The 22,723-nt window shown below is 47.9% G+C and overlaps 1 protein-coding gene across 1 annotated transcript in view; it reads left to right on the forward strand.

The window, feature by feature from the left end:
- CACNA1E (calcium voltage-gated channel subunit alpha1 E) overlaps positions 1–22,119 on the forward strand; it is a 420,129-nt gene extending 398,010 nt beyond the window's left edge. Inside the window, exons 44-51 of the mRNA XM_073356587.2 lie at positions 1,265–1,372; positions 1,956–2,056; positions 2,472–2,578; positions 6,745–6,853; positions 9,247–9,375; positions 11,445–11,625; positions 14,660–14,850; positions 16,602–22,119. Coding sequence (XP_073212688.1) covers positions 1,265–1,372; positions 1,956–2,056; positions 2,472–2,578; positions 6,745–6,853; positions 9,247–9,375; positions 11,445–11,625; positions 14,660–14,850; positions 16,602–17,141 — 1,466 coding nt within the window. The 3' untranslated portion in view covers positions 17,142–22,119. The remainder of the gene's footprint in view (positions 1–1,264; positions 1,373–1,955; positions 2,057–2,471; positions 2,579–6,744; positions 6,854–9,246; positions 9,376–11,444; positions 11,626–14,659; positions 14,851–16,601) is intronic.
- The last annotated feature ends 604 nt before the right edge of the window (positions 22,120–22,723 follow it).

Consider the following 22,723-nt stretch of genomic DNA (forward strand, 5'->3'; position numbering starts at 1 on the left):
TGCCATTGGATGTTCCCATTCAGAGTTGCCACTTGGTAGTGGCTCTGTCTCTCAATTATGGCTGCATGGTGCCATATCATTTAAAAGCAAATCCATCTTAACTTTAGAGAAGGAAAGGATTACGTTCAGCTATGCCCAGGGCATGGAGCTGGACTTATAGGGTATGTCTACACTGCAGCTGGACACCAGCAGCTGGCCCCTGCCAGCTGACTCAGGCTTGGGGCAAGGGGCTGTTTAACTGCTGTGTAGACATTTGGGCTTGGGCTGTAGCCCGAGCTCTGGGAGCCTCCCACCTCGCAGCGTCCTAGAGCCCAGACTTCAGCCTGAGCCCAAACGTTTACACCGCAATTAAACAGCCCATTAGCCCGAGTCTAATCAGCCTGAGTCAGCTGGCATGGGCTGGCCATGAGTTTTTAGTGGCAGTAGCAGTCAAAAAAGCTAACAGAACATTAGGAACCATTAGGAAAGGGATAGATAATAAGACAGAAAATATAATGCCACTATTTCAGTCCATGGTATGCCCACACCTTGAATACTGCATGCAGTTCTGGTCATCCCATCTCAAAAAGGATACATTAGAATTGGAAAATGTACAGAGGAGGGCAACAAAAATGAAAAAGGGTATGGAACAGCTTCCATGTGAAGAGAGATTGAAAAGACTGGGACTGTCTGGCTTGAAAAAGAGATGACTAAGTGGGGATATGATAGAGTCTACAAAATCATGAATAGTGTGAAGAAAATGAATAGGGAAGTATTATTTACTCCTTCATATAACACAAGAACCAGGGGTCACCCAATGAAATTAATAGACAGCAGGTTTAAAACAAAAGGACGTACTCCTTCCCACAACACATGGTCAACCTGTGGAACTCGTGGCCAGGGGATGTTGTGAAGACCGAAAGTATAACTGGGTTAAAAAAAGAATTAGATCAGTTCATGGAGGATATATGTAACAATGACTATTAGCCAAGACGGTCAGGGATGCAATCCCAAGCTCTGGGTGGCCCTAGCTTCTGATTGTGAGAAGCTAGGAGTGGACAACAGGGGGTGGATCACTCGATGACTGCCTGTTCTGTTCATTCCCTCTGAAGCACCTGGCACTGGCCACTGTCAGAAGACAGGGCACTGGGCTAGATGGACCATTGGTCTCACCCAGTATGGCCATTCTTATGTTCAGTGTAGACATACCCATAAGGACCTCCCGTCCTCCCTGCAGCCCATCCTATCGGTAGTCTTGAGGACCCATTCTATCTCTCTGTTCCAGGTGGTGCAGACTGGCAGCAGTTGGATTCAGAGCTGCAAAAGGAGATTCTGGCCATCTGGCCTCACCTGTCCCAGAAGATGTTGGATGTACTAGTGCCCCTGCCAAAAAGTGAGTCTCCTCCTTCTGCATCATTGCTGCCAACTTCTCACAATGCCAGGGTGCAGGAGGCATCTCCCGCAAGGGGAACAGAAACATGGCAATAGCAGCACGTTGCTTAAGGAGAAGCCCAGAGGAGATTTTCTCTAACACGAGCAAAATTTCTCCTTTCTCCACCCCAATACCCTGGACCCGCTTGGAAAATAAATAGCATGCAGTGATCTTCTCAGATCAAACCCCTTTGATCAGGGGGATCCTCTGACCCATATGTGTGTGGGGGGGAGAGGATTGTTTGTTCCCCCTTTCTGTTGATGGTGTTACAGCAACTGCCTGATGAGGCTGCATATCTCCAGTGTTTCATTACTGTAATTCTAAGCTGTCCACCTCCACACTGTCCTAAATCTGGAGGGGTTTCCACCCACAATGCTTGGTCTTTTAATTCCATTTCTTCTGGAGCAGTGAACAGAGTTTGTCTTTTAAGGATCAGGAGAGTAAGATGGGTATCATGAGATCGCAAAGGGGTGGGCAATAGAGTCTTCAGACCTTCCCACCTATTGATTCTGCTAACATAAAAGTATTCCCCTTACGCTTGCAGCTTCTGACCTGACGGTGGGCAAAATATATGCAGCCATGATGATCATGGACTACTATAAGCAGAGCAAAGCAAAGAAGCAGAAGCAGCAGCTGGAGGAACAGGTGAGGTTCAACCACTGCAAGAGTTGGCTGGTGCTTTTTGGCTGTGGGGAGAGCGGAGAGCTCACACTGCCTTCAGAGCAAGGGTTCTGTATCAATGTGGCCTTCAGACAAGATGCTGACCACACACAGATTCTCGACCTGCTGGCAGCAAGTGGCTGGCACAGCACTAAGACAGTGACCATCTGAAGGTTTAAGGGATGGGTGAGTGAAGGAGATGACGGGTAAAAGAAGAGGTGAGTGATTTAAAGCAAATGTATTCGTAGCAGTGTAGAGGTTATACTAGAGAGATAGAAGATGGATTCAGAAAGGGGGAGCATTGTCATGCTTTTAACCTTCTGTACAAGGGATTTCTTTTTTATGCAGCAGAAATGTTTTGCACTTTAAACAGACTCAGTCTGTTTATTTTTTATTACAGAAAAACGCCCCTATGTTCCAGCGCATGGAGCCTTCATCTCTGCCTCCAGAGATCCTTTCTAATGCCAAAGCTTTGCCTTACGTCCAGCAGGACACCCTTTCAGGCCTGTAAGTATAGCCCTTAAATATCTGTAGAATATCTGCTCTGGTATTTCTGTTCCTACAGACATTATTTTATTTCCTGAATGAATGGCACTGGAGGTTCAGATAGGGGTAGTAGGCAGAGCCCAGGGGAAAAGGAAATCCTGGTGGTCAGCAGAAACATCTCGATCATTGTAGGATGAGTCCAGAAGTATGAGTTTCTGGTGTGTTTTTATTAATGTTACCAAAGGACCACAAAGAGCCGCATTTCAGCCCATGGACAGCATCAACATGTATCCAGCCACATAGACATAGAACTGTGAGAATAACTGTTTTTTCAGTTCGTTGGCAGTTCCAAAAAACTGGAAAAATATTTCCATTCACACACCAAACCTGAAATGTCTCGGACTTTTCAATGAATTGAAAAAGTTGGGAAACTTCTCAAATGTTTCATTTTGGATCCTTTTAATAAGAGCAAAGGAAATGAAGGTCTAGAGCAGGGGTTCTCAAACGGGGGGTCATGACCCCCTCAGGGAGTCACAAAATGGTTACATGGGGGTTGCGAGCTGTCAACTCCATGGAGCTAACAGCCTCAAGCCCTCATTAAATTAAATTTTTAATTTAATTCATTTTTAATTTTTAAGGGGGAGAGGGGTCATACTCAGAGACTTTCTGTTTGAAAGGGGTCACCAGTACAAAAAGTTTGAAAACCATTGGTCTAGAGTCACAGAAAATAAGGAGGAAGAGCCCCCCCCCCCCCCCCATACACCCAATATCCTCGTGGTTAGAGCACTTACCGGGGATGTGGTAGACTCAAGTGTGAATCATTCAGGGACAGGGCCTTGAACCCAGGTCTCCTGGGTGAGTGCCTACCCCCCAAGGTATAAGCGATTTTGAAGTGGGGTGCACTCAGTCTGCAGTTGTCCCACTGTTGCCCTTTTGAATCTTGTCAAAAAAAATTCAGAAGTTGTGTATTGATAATGTCGTTCTTACATTTTCAAACTTATTTTCTTTTTTTACTTGGGCCAAAATCATTTGCCGAAATCACCATGAATTTGCAAATACTTTCAGTTGTCCCAAATCTGCATTTTTTCAGCAGACAAATTTCACTAAGCTCTATGTAGACAGCACTGAAAACCCAGCATGGCATTAGCAGAACAACCAGCAGTACGATCAAGTAGGACTAGTATGCGCCTGGGACTGGTAAAGAGATAGTGAGCTTTTCACTTCAAGGTCCCTAGTTTAAAACCAGGTCAAGATTAGTAGTGACTATAAGTCAAAACTATTCCGATGCAAAGGGAAGATAGGAAGAGGCCAATATGGCTTCATCAGGTGCTCTTTAATTACCTGAAAATCAAAAAGGAATCCTACAGAAAGTGGAAACATGGTCAAAATGATAAGGAGAAGTACAGAAGAACAGCACAAGCATGTAGGGACAAAATCAGAAAGGCTAAGGCACAAAATGAGTTACATGAAGAAAGGACATAAAAGCAATAAGAAGAGGTTCTTTACATACATTAGGAGCACGAGAAAGACAAAGGAAAGTGTGGGCCCTCTACTTACTGGGGAAAGAGAGCTAATAACTGATGACATGAAGAAAGCTGAGGTGCTTAATGCCTATTTTGCTTTAGTCTCCACGAAAAAGGTGAATGATGACCAGATACTCAACACAAGTAATACTGATAAGCAGGGGAAGGAACACAAGCCACAATAGGGAAAGAGCAGGTTAAAGAATGTTTGGATAAGTTAGATGTGTTCAAGTCAGCAGGGCCTGATGAAATTTATCTTCGGGTTCTTAAGGAACTAGCTGACCCAATCGTGGAGCCATTAGCAATTATCTTTGAGAATTCTTGGAGGGCAGGGGAGGTCCCAGAAGACTGGAGAAGGGCAAACATAGTACCTATCTTTAAAAAGGGGAACAAGGAGGACCTAGGGAGGTATAGACCGATCAGCCTAACTTCAATACCTGGAAAGATACTGGAGCAAATTATTAAACAATCAGTTTGTAAGTACCTGGAAGATGATAGGGTTGGAAGTAATAGTAAGCATGGATTTGTCAAGTACAAATTATGTCACACCGACTTAATTTCCTTCTTTGATAGGACAACTGCCCTAGTGGATGAGGAGAAGCAGTAGACATGATATTACCTTTATTTTAGTAAGGCTTTTGACACAGTCCCCACGTGAAATTCTCATAAGCAAACTAGGGAAATGTGGTCTAAATGAATTTACTATAAGGTGGGTGCACAACTGGTTGAAAGACCATACTCATAGAGTAGTTATCAATGGCTTGCTGTTACATTGGGAGGGTGTATTCCCACAGGGGTCAGTCCGTAGTCCGGTACTATTCAATATTTTGATTAATGACTTGGATAACGGAGTAGAGAGCATGCTTATAAAATTTGCAGATGACACCAAGCTGGGAGCAGTTGTAATCACTTTGGAGGACAGGTTAAAATTCAAAATTGACAAATTGGAGAATTGGTCTGAATTCAACAAAATGAAATTCAGTAAGTTCTTCACTTAGGAAGGAAAAATCAAATACACAAAATGGGGAATCATTGTCTAGGTGGTAGTACTGCTGAAAAAGATCTGGGGGTTATAGTGGACCATGAACTGAATACAAGTCAATGTGATACAGCTTCAAAAAAGGCTAATATAATTCTGGAGTGTAACGAGAGGCATGTTGTCTGTAAGACACAGAAGGTAATTGTTCAGTTCTACTTGGCACAGGTGAGGCCCCAGCTGGGGTACTGTGTGCAGTTCTGGGTGCCACAATTTAGGAAGGATATGGACAAATTGGAAAAAGTCCAGAGGAGAGCAACAAAAATGATAAAAGGTTTAGTAAACATGACTATGAGGAAAGGTTGAAAAATCTGGGCATGGTTAGTCTGGAGAAAAGAAGACTAAAGCGGGGACCTGATAACAGTCTTCCAATATCTTAAGAGCTGCTATAAAGAGTCTGGTGATCAGTTGTTCTCCATGTTCATGGAAGGTAGGACAAGATGTAATGAGCTTAATCTGCAGCAAGGGAGATTTAGGTTAGATATTAGGGAAAACTTTCTAAGGGTAGTTAAGCTCTGGAATAGCCACCAAGGAAGGTCGTGGAATCCCCATCATTGGAAGTTTTTAAAAACCAGTTGGACAAACACCTGTCAGGGATGATCTAGGTTTACTTGGTCCTGCCACAGTGTAGAGGGCTAGACTTGATGACTTCTCAAGGTCCTTTCTATCCCTAAATTTCTAGGATTCTAAGTCCTTGCCATCTGATTGCTGTTTGGCTCATGTGAAGTGAGCGCATGGTCTCAACCTTTCTCCCAGTAGGCAAGCACCACCATAGCCGGTGGCAACTGTATCAGTCTCAGCAGAGAGGCCAAGGGATAAATGAGAAATGTGGCATAAAGACTGTGTTACCCTCTCGTCCCTAGAGGTGGTCCCTCTCGGTCAGAGTTGAAGGCCATTGCAGCACAGTATGAGGAAGCTTGCCCTGACTCTACTCTTGCTGTACCATTTCTGAGAGTCAGTGTGCACTTCAGTCCGGGAATCTAGTGGCTTTCGCCAACTCTAAATTCACCTGAAAAAATTTTAAAAGAGGAAAAGAAAAAATCAATAATGCTTGAACATGACTGACACTTCTGTCCTGAGTGGCACAACACCCTGTTCTTCAGAGACAGTGCAGCCACCAGGCACGTGCATGTCACATTAGTAATGCCATCCCCATAATCGCAGGCATCCCTGGGGAAGCCATCCCTGTACTACTGCACCACCGTTAGCTGCAAAAGAACTGGACTGCTTCACAGAGAAACAAAATGTCAATCTAGGAACAGTAAAGCTCTTGTGATTGTCAGCCAACCATGACCGCCAGGTGGAGGCTCATTTTGGAACTGTCACTGTGCTCCCACATTGCAGGTGGCACAACGGGTGTCCCTTTTCAGTGACGTGCCAGTTGTCAGGACAGTACTCAGGAATGCCAGGTTGAAGTTTGTATGGGAGATGAGAAGTTGTTAATTTCAATTCACAGCGTACCCACCAAAGGAGCGCCTTTAGCCAGGAGAACTTTGAGAATGCAGTGCTGAGTGAAATGAGGTCGCCTTTTTCTCTTTTAGAGGTTTAAGTCAGAGAGGCTGTCAGTGATCGCAGCATGAAGATTTGTTCTCTCTCTCTGTCTCTCTGAAGTTGGAATATCTTTGCAGGAGCAGCCGGAGTGGGTACCCGTCGCTGAGTCCACTCTCTCCTCAAGAGATATTCCAACTGGCTTGTATGGATTCGACACATGGGCAGTTCCAGGAGCAGCAGTCTCTGGTAAACCAATGCCCTACCTTTAATGTAGTTCCTTTATGGTCTCAGCACCACTGCCCTGCTCTGTTTCCAAAAGGTAGTTCCAATTTTATTGCCCCAACCTGCGGGCATGGGCGGTCCCACACACATGCACACCGCTCAAAAACCTTCTTGGATCCATGGTTCTCAACCTGTTTCCATTGTGGACCACATATGCAGCCCACAACGTGTTATACTACATCCAGTACTACCTATATGGCCCTGAGCATGTCACATGGGCTGAAACTCTGTGCTGATTGGGCCGCAAGCAGCCTGTGGGCCACAGGTGGAGAACCACTGGTCCAAGCAATAATACCAACCCTCTTGCTACTTCTTCCCTCCATCCCCCGCCCACTCCCCTACCCCTACCCTGATTTTGGGAAACAAATGCTTTGACAGCATCCTCCTGCTTGGCAGTGGGAAGTGTGGATCTCTTGTCACTGACAATGTAAGGTCACGATGTGCCGGCTTCTGCCAATAGGGGATCAATAGCAGGAGCAAAAGAGGGAGAACACTGATCTCTTAACTATCTTTTGGAACCCATTGTAACAAATTAAGACGTATTCCTGTCTAAGGGCCTGATCCAAAGCCCACTGCAGTCAGTGAGAGTATTTCCATTCATTGATTTCAGTGGGGTTTGGGTCCAGTCCTAAAATAGGTCACACCAGGATGGCCCTACATAAAAGGAATATGGAAACCCATTTCATGCTAGATCCTTCTCTAGAATTGCTTTTAACATGGTTTTAACCTTTGAGTCCTTCCATTGTAAGGCAGGTGGGCTTCAGCTGGCTCTTCACGCATGCAGCACTCTAAGGGCCCTGCTTCCTCCCCCATGTATAGTGCATGGGCTCCTCTGCCTACTTGACTAGTGGTCCAGTAGTCTTTTGGGAGAAAGAGAGCCCATGTTTGTATGGCTGTACTGAGCATGCACAAGCGTTCTGAGCCCATCTTGGTATGTTTCAGATCGTGCACAGGCCTGGTTTGTAGGGAGTGTGGAGATACAAAATGTACACACACCACATATTGACAGGTAGACCCAGATGGCCAGCTGGTGTAAATCAGCAGGACTCCATTGGAGCTATGCAAGTTTACAGCAGCTGAAGATCTGGCCCGACATGTTAATCAGAGCTACTAAGGATGCCATGTGCCTGGTGCTGTTTAACTATGTTTCTAAAGAACATCTGAGCAGCCCATTGTTCCTCCTCTCTCTGTTTCTGGGCCCAGGACATCAGTGCACAGGAAATATCACAGACTGGGAGGTGCTCTAAGACTTTGTGATGCTGTAGTACAATGGATTGATATAATGCAGTAAACTATCCTTTTCTTCACAGGTCGATTCCTTTTATTAAATACTCATTTCAGTGGGTACCCTGTGCTGAACGATGGTATCGGCTGCTTTGGGATTCGTGTTCATCTTGTTGTCAGTGCTGGTGTCCATTATCGAAACTGAACTGTTGAACTGTGTTGCACAAACGTGAACATACACATATGCCCACATTCCAGTCAGCAGCACTAGTGTCTGTGTATGTGTATATATGTCCACGTGTGTGCATTGGGCACCACCCTTACACTTGTTGGACTGCAGTATTGTATCACTGTACATTTCCAGTCTGATTTGTATGCTTCTCAGAGTTTGTAGCACTATCTCTGTGAATTCTGTATCACACACACGGCACCTCTCCATACAATTCAGCCCTTCAGCCAAAAACGGAAACTGCCTGGTCAACCTCTTGTGGAGACTGCTGGCTATGAAGGAGGGGGTCTCTGAATTCATCCCTTCTATTGTCACTTCCTGATGATGAACCATATCTATCGGATGTCACTTCCTGGCAACCCAAAATAGTAGCACTTGCTTCCGTTTTTCCTCTTTGACCAAAACAAAAGAGATTTTTAAAGCCAGAAATTAACCAAAATATACAAATGTGACATTGATTCATTTAACTTGGACATGACTGGAAAAATCTTTTAGAAAATCAAAACTTAGAAGATTCTGCAAGCTTAAAAAAAGGAAATAAAAGAAAACTAAGCAGCAGAAGGGTAGATATTCCAGGGAGCTAGAAAAATCAGTCTTGGTTTTCCTTCTCTCATTGCTAAAATAAAAAAGTAGTGAAGTTTACTTGGGTGTCAGCCAGCGCAGGAACCTGTGAGCTGGGTCTCTGTAATGGAGCCTGAGACTGAAATGGCTATTAATACCAAATCCAGCCATTCTCAGTGTTTGGCCAACCAAAAAACTGCACTCTGGTCCTGAGATTTGAAAGAGGCAGGTTCCCTTCCTGTCAAGTGGTTCCCAGTCCGACAGGAGCACAGACACTGGCAGGAGAGGAGTGGTGACCTAATCAAACAAAATCCCACGAGCTTGGCTGTGTGTTTATTTCCAGGAGCCAGAGGTTAGAGAGTTTCAAAGCGTGCAGCCCTCTAACCGTGGCAACTATCTCCCCGTGGACACTCAGGAGCGCGCTGTATCTGGGAGGGCCTCCTCCATGCCACGCCTGACTGTGGATCCCCAGGTAACACCAAACAAAACCATAGCCAGACAAGCAGAAGTGGAAGTACATGGCTGTAGCTATCTGATATGAAAAGAGAACCCATATTTTTCCCTGTGATGTGTTTGATGCTGCACTGCCAGGCCCTACTGCAGTGTGCCAGGTATCGCTAGTGCTTTTCCGGTGGGTCTCTATCTGGAGGGCATTGGGAAACTGTCTATCTTAGGTGCTGACATGGCCCCCATTCCTACTGTACCTGAGCACCCCACAGTCCGTACTGTAGTTACCCTCACAACACTCCTGGGAGGGTGATGCTATTATCCCCATTGTACAGATGGTGAACTGAGGCACAGAGAGACTTGCCCAAGGTCACACAGGAAGCCTATGGTGAAACAGGGAATGGAACCCGGATCTCCCAAGATAGAACCCAAGCCACTGGACCATCCTTCTGTTCCCCCTAGCACACCCCCATTGTAGTTCAGCAGGACTGGTTCATTGGTGTTTCATTCAACATGCAACACTTTCAAAGTATCCCTCCCCACCTGACAAACATTTGTACTGACAATTACCCAATTTCATCTTTCCTTCTTCTGCTGTTGTCCCCAAACATATGCACACGTGTCTGGCCCTGGGTAGTCTGTCCTGATCAGTCCAGGCCATGCTCCATCTCTTTGTTTGTCTGCCTGGTTTTTCTGTCTGTTTGTCTCGTATTCTGTTTTGACCGAGACATGAAAGCTTTTCTCTGGTTGTTTTCATAACCCTTTGGCACGGAGTATCAGGACCTCATATTTCTTCAGTAGTGGGGACAGTATCAACAGGCCCTTCCATGCCAAAGGGGGTGGGATGCAATGTTCCTAGTACTTTCTTTGGGTTAAATCCACATTGCTTGTCTACAGTGGCCCTTTGGGGAGTGGGGAGATAAGGAGAACTTTGCTCTGCTGATGCTACCGAGTGAACTGGTAATTTGGCACCTGGTAATGGATGGATGGATGTTTAATGGCTCTTTGTTGTATCTTTCCCAAATACTGCCTGCACAATCATCCCCAAATCGTCTGAGACAGTCCAAATGGACGCAGAAGCTGCTCTACCATCAGGCACAGAGGGGACTGACTATCTCTGGGAGGAGTGGCTGAACACAGTGTGGGGAAGGGAGGCAATATGGCAACAGCACCAAGGGACTGGAGGGAAATGGAAGGAAATAGCTTTGTTTTAAAGGGAAAAATGCACAAGCAGCAAGGGGAGGTGGCGGGAAGCAAGTCAGAAAGAAGGCACAAGAAGAGAAAGGGAGATAAATCCAAGGAGAGGGGATTGGGTGGGAGATAGAAGGGAAGGAAAAGAATGGATACAAAGATGGAGAAGGGAAAAGCAGATAAAGAAAGGCAAGAAAAATACAAGCAGGGACAAGAGAAGACAACAGTGGAGAAAGGGAAGAAAACAAGGGTTGGATTACAGGAGGGGAAAGAAATGGTGAACAGAAGAGGAGAAGCATGGAAACTGTAAAGGATCCTTTGAGATGAGAGAGGAGAGGGAATGGGGAGGAATAAGGTGGCAGAAGGGATGGAGGGATGGAAGAGAAATGGTGTAAGGGGGGTGAAGGATATGGAGAGTGTATAAAGTTAGAAGGGCAGGTAGTCGGCTATGAGAGCAACAAGAGAGAGGGCAGATGGGGAAGGGCATGGGATGAAGGACAGGATGGTGGGCTGGTAAGAAGGGGACAGGCCGAGGAGAAGTACATGGAAATATGGCAGTAGTTATGCAAATACATTGAAAAGGAGAGAGACATGGGAGCAAATAAGCCAATAGGAGCTTTCCTTTCTCTTCCCTTTTGAATTTCCTTTGCTCTTCTTTTTTCTGTGCTGATTAACACCAGCTGAGAATCTGGCCCTATCTTTTTAATTCAATGGTAGATGCTGGAGCAGCTCTGGAGACTTTGCTGTTAAATTTCCTGCACTCCCTCCTGGAAGGTGTCTGAGCAGGAGACACTGCACTAGTCTTTCTCTGATATTAGACACCTTGACTTCGGAGTGGCCTATCTGCCTCCCCCTGCTGCTGCTGCTGGCTTCCATTAATCATCCCATGGGGTGCATTTCCAGGTGGTTACAGACACGAGCTCTATGAGACGATCATTCTCCACCATCCGGGACAAGCGTCCTAACAGCTCCTGGCTGGATGAGTTCTCCATGGAGCGAAGCAGTGAAAACACCTACAAGTCACGCCGGCGCAGTTACCACTCCTCGCTGCAGCTGTCTGCTCGCCGCCTGAATGCAGACTCAGGTGAGGGGGGTCTTTCCCAGAGTACAAGAATCTTCTTCGGTGAGTAATTCACTCCTTTCTGCAGGCGGAGCTTCAGTGTTACTATTGGGTATGGCAGAGTCGTGGAGCACTCTGCCCAAAGACAATGGTAAAGAATCGAGAACTAGAAGTCCAATCCAGTCTAGCTTTATCATCATGCATTGCTCTTCTCATGTGAGATGTGCAGTAGAACAGTATACAGGATTAAATTATACAGTCGGAGAGTTCCACAAGGAGCAAGGAGGTGAGGGAGCTGCTAAGAAATATGGGCAAGGGAGACATATTTTTATGAAATCTGAAAATAGATGGAGAGTCCATGAGCCAGAGAGATGCAGGAGCTGCAAAGAGGAAAGCTACCTTGTATCAGGTGTGGAGATGACAGAAAAGCAGCGGGGGCTGAACAAGCAGAGGGGGCAGCAGGCAGACCAGGGAAGAAATAGTGTTCTATAAAAGTTGCACCTGCAGTCCAAGAGTTGCCAAAATGAGGTGCCAGAACAGCTGCAGCAGGCCAGCTGGTGTCCCATGTTTGGGTCTTGGTCTGGGGTCCCTCCCACTGCGGTCCAGCATTCCTCCAGCTGGCATGGGCCACAAAACATCTGTCTCAGGTCCCTATGATTGGGCTACCAACCAGGCCCTTGCTCCAGTGTCCATCTGGCTCAGCTCTACTCGGTGTGGGGTGTTCTTCCTCTAACCCTGAAGGGGGCCACCCCCGTCCTGGTCTCCTGTTGCTCCTTCACGCCGGCAGCAGCATGTACAGGAGTTGTGCTGAGCCACTAGCACTCTTCTACAGCAGCAATGCCATCTGTCCCCTGTCCCAGGCAGCATCAGGATTGGCAGTGGTCAAGTTTGCCATCCCTGCCTTACATGAGTGGCTGCAGATCCTCAACTCTGGCTCCCACTATAGGTGCAAAGGATTCACTGCAGCACCAGTTGAGTTTGGTGCCACTGGCTTTCTGATTGGCAAGTGCTATTTATGTGAAGGAGAAGAGGGGGCTATGCAGGGATGGGCCAAAACAATGGCAAAATGGTTTGGTGTATATCCATGAGCTGCCCCAAGAGGGAGTGAGAAGTAGAGAGAAATCAGGTCTGTAAGCTAAGCTGGAGTCAGTCTGTAGAAGACTTGAGAAACCAGGTGTGAACTGGATCCTGATGTGACCAGGGAGCCAGTGGAACTGTATGGAGACAGGGCTGCAGCATTCATAGAATCATAGAATATCAGAGTTGGAAGGGACCTCAGGAGGTCATCTAGTCCAACCCCCTGCTCAAAAGCAGGACCCATACCCAATTAAATCATCCCAGCCAGGGCTTTGTCAAGCCTGACCTTAAAAACTTCTAAGGAAGGAGATTCCACCACCTCCCTAGGCAACGCATTCCAGTGTTTCACCACCCTCCTAGTGAAAAAGTTTTTCCTAATATCCAACCTAAACCTCCCACACTGCAACTTGAGACCGTTACTCCTTGTCCTGTCCTCTTCCACCACTGAGAATAGTCTAGAACCATCCTCTCTGGAACTACCTCTCAGGTAGTTGAAAGCAGCTAACAAATCCCCCCTCATTCTTCTCTTCCGCAGACTAAACAATCCCGGTTCCCTCAGCCTCTCCTCATAACTCATGTGTTCCAGACCCCTAATAATTTTTGTTGCCCTTCGCTGGACTCTCTCCAATGTATCCACATCCTTCTTGTAGTGTGGGGCCCAAAACTGGACACAGTACTCCACATGAGGCCTCACCAATGTCGAATAGAGGGGGACGATCACATCCCTCGATCTGCTCGCTATGCCCCTACTTATACATCCCAAAATGCCATTGGCCTTCTTGGCAACAAGGGCACACTGCTGGCTCATATTCAGCTTCTCGTCCACTGTCACCCCTAGGTCCTTTTCCGCAGAACTGCTGCCTAGCCATTCGGTCCCTAGTCTGTAGCTGTGCATTGGGTTCATTCTGCACCTCTTGGAGTCTGGTGAGGTGGGACTTGGCAAAGCCATGGAGAAGAGAGTTGCCATGGCTCAGGCATGGATGAGAATTTCCGCTGAAAGTGAGGCAGTGGCTTGCATTGGCATCGTTGTGGAGCGGGTGATGAGCAGGTTTACAGGCACGGGCGATGTGGGAGGAGAAGGAAAGTTCAGATGCTAAGATTACAGGCAGTGGAGGCAAATGGGAGGTCTGTGCCAAGAAGGCAGGAGGTAGAGTTGTGATTGAGGATGGCCAGGCGTTCCCCTGAAAGAAGCTGCGACAGAGTCCTGGTGTTTACTTGGTTCAGACAGGTCGAAAGTACATGGGGCGCGGCTCACCAAATGCACTTACAGTTCCATCTGGCTGAGAGTGGTGCTGCAGGGAAGCATAAAGGTGGAGATAAGTTGACTGAGAAGGAGAAGTCACAGAACAGCAACAGGCTGAGAATTGAGCCTTCTGGGGCTTAGTCAAGGTGGTGTCTTGACACAGGAGGAGTCGCCATCAGAGACAGAGAGGAAACAGCCCAATAAAACGAGAGCAGAACCATTGTAGGAGGGAGCAGTACAGTTCAGAAGGTGCCGCAGAAGGAGAAAGTGGTCCATGGTGTCAGAGGACGCACTGAGGCTCTGGAGAAAGAGGAAGGAGAAAGACTTTGTCAGCCCCAAGTAAAGAGGTCTTTAACTATCCAGAGGAGAGCAATTTCCATGCTATGAACAGAGCCACCGCAGACTGAAGGAAATCACAACGGCTGTCACAAGCACTTTGCTTAGGAGGAAGAGGAGGGTGTAAGAAGATACTAAGCAGTAGAGATACACTCCTCCTTTGGTGGGGTAGAGGGAACTTTTACAGGATCCTAGGCATGGGGACAGTGCCGCACCTGCCTGGCCTAGGGGAAGTGTTGGTTTAGCAGAATGGAGAGAGTATGAGAGAGAGGGAGCTCTGGACATTAGAGTTAAGACAACAGCACCCTCCTAGGGTGGTTATGATCTCTGGACCCCCACTTTGAAGAAATTGCAGCAACTGTCCCACTGGGAAGCCTTACAGTCTGGCTTTGTCCTCCCCAGGCCACAGGTCGGAGACACATCGCTCGGGCGGCAGAGAACGAGGGCGATCCAAAGAACGCAAGCACCTGCTGTCCCCGGACATCTCCCGCTGCAACTCGGAGGAGAGGAGTCCTCAGGCAGACGGCGAGTCTCCTGTCCGGCGCCAGTCCAGGTCACCCAGCGAGGGCAGGTCGCAGACGCCAAACAGGCAGGTAGGGATGAAACCAGCAGCCCAAACGCCATTGTTCCAGGCAGGGATCCTGGGGCAGGAAAGGAGGCAAGCAATCATTCCCCCCGGAAATCTGTAAAAACACTGAGATCCCTGCACTCCTATCTCTGGGGTTAGGCAGCCGTTGGTCAATTATTCTGTATATTACGGTAGCGCTGAAAAGTCCTACCTGCCACTGGAGCTCTGTTGTGATAGGGGCTGTGCAAACACACAGCCAGAGACAGACTCTGCCTCCAAAAGCGTCCTAGCTAATTAGACAGGACAGACAATGGGTGGGAGGGGAAACATGGGCACAGACAGGTGATGTGACCTAGGTCACAGAGTCAGTCCATGGCAGACCCTGGACCAGGACGCCTGAGTCCCCATTCAGGACTCTATCCACTAGACCACACAGGGTGTTATTGTATTATCCTAGTGCAACCTGTGTGCTTTGCCTTTGTGAAAGCCCAGTGCCCAGGGACGTAAGTGCCTCTTCTGTAAATCTAGCAGGGAACTGGTGGTGGTGGTGATAACAGTACCAAGTCCTATGCCATGCGCCATCAATTAGAACGCTTATTGTAGTGCTACCAGTAGCTGAGGAAGAGTCTCATTCCTCCATACAGCTCTTTGCCATAGGAGCCCCAGCCACCTTCAACCCATCCCTGTTTAAGTCTAAGGGTTTTTTGCCTTTTCTTCCCTATCATCCCCCCAACCAAGACACAAGCCCAGCTTCTCCAGAGCCTTGCCCCTTGTCCAATCATTTACACCCATGATGTGTGGGTGTGAAATGGTACCATTCTTCTTGGTAGTATTTGACACCCCTTTTCCACTAGTGCAAACAGCTGCCCAAGCAGCACAGCGGGGGAGAATCAGGCCTGTTCATGTGAACAGTTTCTTTGTCAGTGTGTTTGAGAACACCGTTAATTACCACTGACACCATGTGGGGTTGCAGACGTCCGTCCCTGACCTTGTCGGTGCACCTTTGTGATGCAACAAGTGTAGGACTGTGAAATGGATGATTGTGATGCCCAATGCACACCATTGTGAGATCACTGAAGGAAAGTGGGAGCAGCTGAGACAATTTCCACCTCTGTTTACTCTGTTCTAATTTCCTGAGGCCTGGTCTTCACCAGGAGCTGGTCTATGCTGAAGAGCTACATCAGCGTAGCTCCGTCTCTCAGGGGTGTGAAAAATTCTCACCCCTCAAAGACATAGTCAAGCTGACCCAATCCCTGGTGTAGACAGTGCTAGGTCTATGGAAGAATTCTTCCATCAGTCTAGCTACCGCCTCTCAGGGAGGTGGATTAGCTACACCAATGAGAGAACCGGGGGCACTGCTGCGGCGTTGATGCTGTAGCATAGACGCTTCCCTACATCACCAGAATTCTTCCGTCGACCTAGCGGTGTCTGCAGTGGGGTTAGGTTGATCTTACTCCATTGCATAGAACATGACATTTTTCACAGCCCTGAGCAATGTAGCGAGGAATTTTAGGTGTAGCCCAGGTGTAACTCAAGGTAAAATCCTCGTGAAGACAAAGCAGATTGGAGTATTCACAGGAGTTTGCAGGTTGAGTTCAAGACCAGGCTCTCCCGTGGCTAACTGGATTTAAGAAGACACCTCATATTCTAGGGAAGACACAGCCATGGAGAGATGACTTTTCATCAGGGGCTTCTGAAGGGGCAGGACACAGCTTTTGACCAAACCATCCCATCCCAATTGTGCTGTACACGTGATTGTCTCCTTCCATTTTGCAGGGCATGGGCTCTCTGAGTGAAAGCTCCATCCCCTCTATATCTGACACCAGCACCCCGAGACGAGGCCGCCGGCAGCTCCCTCCAGTCCCACCAAAGCCGCGGCCGCTCCTCTCTTATGCCTCCATGATGCGGCACTCCTGTGACACCTCCCCGCAACCTGACGAGAGCGAGGGGGGGTCCCCTCTGTTCTCCCAGGCCCTGGAGACGAACGACACCTGCCTGACCGAGTCTTCCAGCTCTCCGCAGGGAAAGCAGAGCCGGCACTCCACCCCCCAGCGCTACATCTCAGAGCCATACCTGGCCCTGCACGACGACTCCCACGCCTCAGACTGCGGCGAGGAGGAGACGCTCACCTTTGAGGCTGCTGTAGCCACCAGTCTTGGCCGCTCCAACACCATCGGGTCAGCCCCTCCCCTGCGGCATGGCTGGCAGATGCCCAACGGGCACTACAGGAGAAGGAGGAGAGGGGCGGCGCAAGGGGTGATGTGTGGGGCTAGCATCGATGTGCTAAGTGATACGGAAGAAGATGACAAGTGCTAGAGGCCGCTCCCTCCCTCTGTTGCATGCTCTTCGCCACGCGTGGGAATGAAACGAACCCAAAATCAAATGCAGGAGAAATAAAATCTTTGTGCAAAAAAAAATTTGAACCCGCTGACCACTCCCCACTTTTTTTCTGCACAAAGAAGCATTTGATTCGCTTGCACGCCTCTGGTCCAGTAAGGCTCACACACCAGTGGGATGAGTGTGAAACCATGGAAATGCCCCTCCCAAGCAAAAGAGGACTTTATGCCTATGGGAAACCAGAGGATGGATCTGCTGCCAAGCAAAACTCAGCAGGAAGCAGCCAGGACCCAGAGATTTATATGTATTTGCCTTGTTCCCTTGAAGCTTGGCAAAAGATCCCGGCAGGCGGCTTTGAGCACGTTTCATTTTTCCCTTGGGAAGTCAGAGTGGGATGATCGAGACAGATGCGGGGCCCTTCCAGAGACACAGACACCATCACTGGGGTTCTCTTGTGCTGCCCGTGGCTTTTGGTTTGCTTCCCAGATGTGTTAGTGACAAAACTGCCAGGAGGAAGGTGGGGTGGGGGCGGGCGATGGCACTGGGGCCCAGCAGACAGCCAGCCACTGCTGTGCATGGTGGGAGGGGATGGGTTCGGGTGAAACCAAAACAAAACAGCTTGTACCATGGGGAGATTGTGGGAGGAGGGGCTGGGGGCAATGCTGCTGAACGTAACCACCTTGCTCATACATATATTATTTATATACTGAGAACTATAGGTATGTGTGTGTGTATATACGGTATGTGTGTGTATATATATTTATATGCTGTATATATAAAGATATACACATGCAGGTATTTGTTTTAGTCAACTGGTGCACGCTATCTTCAGGGCCACTTTTCTCCCGCAGGACCTCTAGCCAGCAGGCGAAGACTTTCTCTTGAGTTACGGTGCCAGGTATGGTATTTTTCCTAACCTGCGTCTTGTTCAGTTGAACAAACGAGGCTGGGTCAGGCTCCTCTTTTCCCCTGCCTGGAAGGCGGCAGACCTGTTGTTTGAAATGCAAAATACAGTTGTAGGTGGATTTAAAACAAAAGAAAACACCTTCCGGGAGATATTAACATGGGTGGCGGTTTTATTTTGGGCTGGGCTGTGATTTTTGCATGTGGTTGAGCACCAGCTAGATTGAGGATCTGAGTGTGTGCCAAGGAAGTTACCACTTCACAGTTTACACTTGGGCACTTATTTGAGTTCCTTGCTGGGCTATGGGACTTTGAAAATCTAGAGAAAGGGGTGGGAATATCTCTTTACACCAATACCTCCCCACTCCCTCTCGTGTGTGCAGCTGGCCTGGCACCATACTCTCCCGTCCTTGCGGCTCAGGTGCCTCTGTGTTTCACTGATGCACGGACAGAGTGTGCACTAGGGGTCTGATCCAAAGCTCACTAAAGTCGGTGGAAGTGTTCCCACTAATATCAGTGGGCTTTGGATCAGGTCCTGATTGATGCCCCTTTGTACTGGCTGAGCGTGAAAGTCTTGTGCACTAGCAAACTGCTTTGGCAAACACAAGCAGACTCTGCCCTAATGAGCCACCCTAGTGCCAGTTGAGCAGGGCTAGGTGATGCAGAGAAGTATGTAAATCTCTGCCCAGCCCAGTCCTAACCCAAGAGACCCAGAGGAAATGAATCCACCCTCTCGAACAATGAAACTGAAGGACTGAGCACAGTACTTTTCAAAAACAAACTAATTGGTTTAGAGAGGGGATGGAAGGTGTAGATGGAAAGCATGGCCATTGGGGGTAAGTCCTTCTCCCCAAGCAGATTCATCGCTGCATGGAGGAACACTCAGGCATATTAGCCTTTCAAGATCTCCTGCAGAGGCAATGCTACAGACTGAATCCAGTCCCCATGTCCCTACTGGAAAAAATGTGGGCAGCATCCTTTATTTCCCAAGTTCAGGTGCAGGAACTGGATGTGGATTGCATCACCACAATCATTGGAACTTCTCCTGGGCTTGGCAACCCTCTGACCTGGAATGGAGGAGGGTTTTGATCTGACCAAGGAGACCTGGATTGAGATTTTCAAAGCCGACTGGAGGATTTAGCTTCTCAGCTGTTCTCAATTCGCCATGAGCCATGTGACCCCAGTCAGTTTCCAAAATCTTAACCTTCCTGCCTCGTGGCCTGCTGCCTACTCTTCCACCGGCAAATTACAGGCACACTGGAGCAGTTCTAGGCAGAATGTTCTCCCCCAATTCACAAACAGATTGGCACCGTCAACGTGCCTTCAATCTCGTATGGATTGAAAAAGGTTTGTTTGAGAAGCTTTAAAATATATATATGAAGTACCTGATGGGAGAGTGTCATGCAAGCGGGGTTTTATTAGCATTGGCTTGAGAAGGTTATGTTACTCAGGGGTGAATTGTCAGCTCAACCCAAACCAAGGGCCTATTCAACCTTTCCATTACACCATCATGCTGTATAATGCCATGCAGTGTACAGAAACAATCCATTTGGGGCAAGTTTTAGACAGGTGTATTGGAACTGTTTATTGTATCCCTTCACCTGTTAGCCAGGTGCAACAGGACCTAAAATGAGCTTTATTAACCATAAAAACGTCATGGCTGCAAGGCCCAGTATCTCAAAGTATCTAAAGGCCCAGAGCTAGGAGCAGCATGCTGTGTATCTCGCTGAGAATCTCCCCTCTCCAATGGGATAAGGAGCCCATGGGGGTTAGGCACCGACATCTCATTGGAAGGTCAGTGAACATTGGGCACCTAACTCCCATTTGGGCCTTTAAAAAATCTCCCCTTAAAGCTCCCATTTCTAGCACTTCAGCATCATGTAGTATTTGGCCATCGAGCTGTCCCTGTGTCAGGAATGATGATCACCTATCAAGGGACCTCTGCTCAGTCTAATTATGATGGGAAGAAATTCCACATTTGAGGGCAAGAAGAAACAGTTCCGTGGCAGGTTGATTTGGGGAGCTGCTCAGGGTTTTCGGCTGTTCGAAGTCATCTTGGTGTGAGGATGGATTAGTGGGCAGAGTGCAAGTGCGGGGAATGAAGGAGCAAGATGAATGCAGTTTATTGCGCGGTTATGCCATTTTTCTCCCATAGCTCTGCAATTCTGCACGTGCATAGCACCTCAGTCTGTGGGAGAAGGACGGGGGAGCGCGTTTATTCTATATGATGTGGCTTTCTTGTAAACAGCAAAACCTGAACAGGACTGATTTTCCCTCGGAAGCTGTGTTTCTAGGTACATGCTCTGTCTTCTCTCTTTCAGCAATAATCTTCAAAGGAAGCACATATGTAATCAGCTGTGTGTGCTGTCCCCAATGTGCAGTACCTGGCACAAGTGCTTCAGAGGACCAAAGGACAGATTTAGCAAATCAACCGTTTCTTCTCCCATTCAGTGGCCTTTATGCAGAAATTGAGGTCGGAGGCTGATTTTCACTTCCGGTTTTAGGTTGTTCAGGCCTTGGTTCAGCAATCCATCCCTCTCCAGCAAAGCATGGGAGCACATGCTTAACTACGCTGAATTAGGAAAGGATTTAAGCATGTGCTTAGATGCTATACTGAACTGGGACCTGAATGCACAAAGCATATACGAGTGCAGACCAAAAGCTTACCCGGCAGGCAGTACTGGATTGGAATGGATTTGTCTGCAGTTAGTTTTTGGCTGGCCTGGTCTGCTTGAAAATTGAAATTTTCCTTTCCTAAAGTCCAGCTATGCACAAAATAAATCCAGTCTGAGAGGAGAGGGCTGACTGCCCACGCTTCACAGTAAAACAACCGGCCAGTGTTCCCAGGATGGCCTGGCCCCTCCCTTCCACATACACATGTGCAAATGTAAGGGAACAAACCAGCAATCAGCGGCTGGCAACAATAATATAATGGAGTGGGTATTATTATATAGCAGCTTTTGTCTTAAGGTACCTGTACAGATAAATGGGCTAAAATCCTGCTCCTGCTGAGAGCGGTGAAGTGGAGGGTGGTAGCGGATTCAGCATAAGGGGTGCTGGGGGACTCGGGGGTTGTCCAGCTGTAGGAAGAGGGTTGAGCAGTGTAGGATGAGTAAGCTTGCCTGCAGTACTGTGGTGCAGCATATTCGGGACGAGTGTGCTTATCCGTAGTAGAGTTCATGAAGTTGAGCCATCTGGGTTAACTTCCTAATACAGGAACTGTACTATTTAAAATACAGTGTGTGGCTAAATTCCGGCTCCAGTTGTAACTGCTCTGGTAATTCTGTTCTGCCAGCCTGAATTCCCCCTGCTCTGCTGTGCCCACTGTGGCAGAGGGATGCTAGTGTAGGATGGCTGTTTTGTTTCCACCCCAGAGGTGGTTGCATTTCAGTAGGGCGAGGAGTGATATTTGTACATACAGGGCCAAAGCCTGGTTCCTTTGAAGTCAGTGGGAGTTTTGCTAGTCATTTCAGCAGGACTAGACTTTGGCTTAGGGGCTGTATAAATGCTTTGGGACCGAAGATGCTATGTAATAATAATACCTAATGTACTATATTACTCGAGCCAATCGTGATGGCTGAATTGTGCATCTACAGTTACGTTGGTGTGCCTTGTCAGACTAGGAGGGGATGCTGTGCGCTGAAGGCACATGTTTGGGGTGGGTTATCTGGGAAGTGTGAGCACGTGGCCCTTAGCTTAGTGTCTTGCAGTCATGCCCTCGTTTCTGTCGGGGGGTTATTGTGTTTTATTTTGTCCATTTTGTGCAGCAGCCTCGACCACCCAGAACCTAACTCTAGACACATGATGTTTAATTCTGCACCACCCACTGGATAAGCTACAGCTCGGTCCTTAGAAATCCCAGTGGTATTCGCTGACCTGCAACAGGAAGTGAAGATCAGCCTCCCACATCATTTTCTGAGTTTCTGAAAAAATGTTTCAATGAAAAATTTCAGCCAGCTCTCAGAACTGCCCAGTTCTCGAGGGCAGAGATTGGGGGAAAGATCTGTATTCTAGGTGCCAAATGCTTTCACTGCCTTTCTGTGCCCTTGGGCCTCACTCCAAGGAGTGTCTGTCCCTCTCTCCTGTGTGCCAAATCCTCTTGCCACCCCCAAACACCCCAACAAGCTGCCCAATTCCTCCCCAGCCATCCTACCCTTCTCCTAGCTATCTGATCCTCTCGCTGACCCTAAACAAGTGATGAATCCATCCCCGCACAGCTCTTTCAGCTGCTGAAGTCACACAAAGCATCCCTAAAAGTGACCTGGACCATCCCCTTCCAGCGCCTTAAGTTCTCTCAGTATCCCCCAGCAGGCCTGTCAGCTCCCATGCTGGCCAGTTTCCAGGTCTCATCCTGCTAGACTGTAATGTGGGTTAACCCAAGGTCCAAATGGCTGCCCAGTAATTCTCTGCCATCCAAAACAACTTTGCAGGATCTCTCTACCTCATTATGCTTGATCTTGTTAGCCTACCTGCCAAACCATACAGAAACGTAGCAGTTTCATTTATTGTGTTGCTTGGTTTTAATTTGTCAGACACCAGATGATAAGGGGATGGGTGCATTTAAAAACAAACCAACAGTGATTAAAGGGCTGGGCTGTCATTGCCAGGGCTAGGCATGTGGCTCTGACTTTCAGTGTTTTCGAGGGGGTGGGGCATTT

The sequence above is a fragment of the Lepidochelys kempii genome, chromosome 8 (assembly GCF_965140285.1).
Source record: "Lepidochelys kempii isolate rLepKem1 chromosome 8, rLepKem1.hap1, whole genome shotgun sequence".
Taxonomy (NCBI): domain Eukaryota; kingdom Metazoa; phylum Chordata; order Testudines; family Cheloniidae; genus Lepidochelys; species Lepidochelys kempii.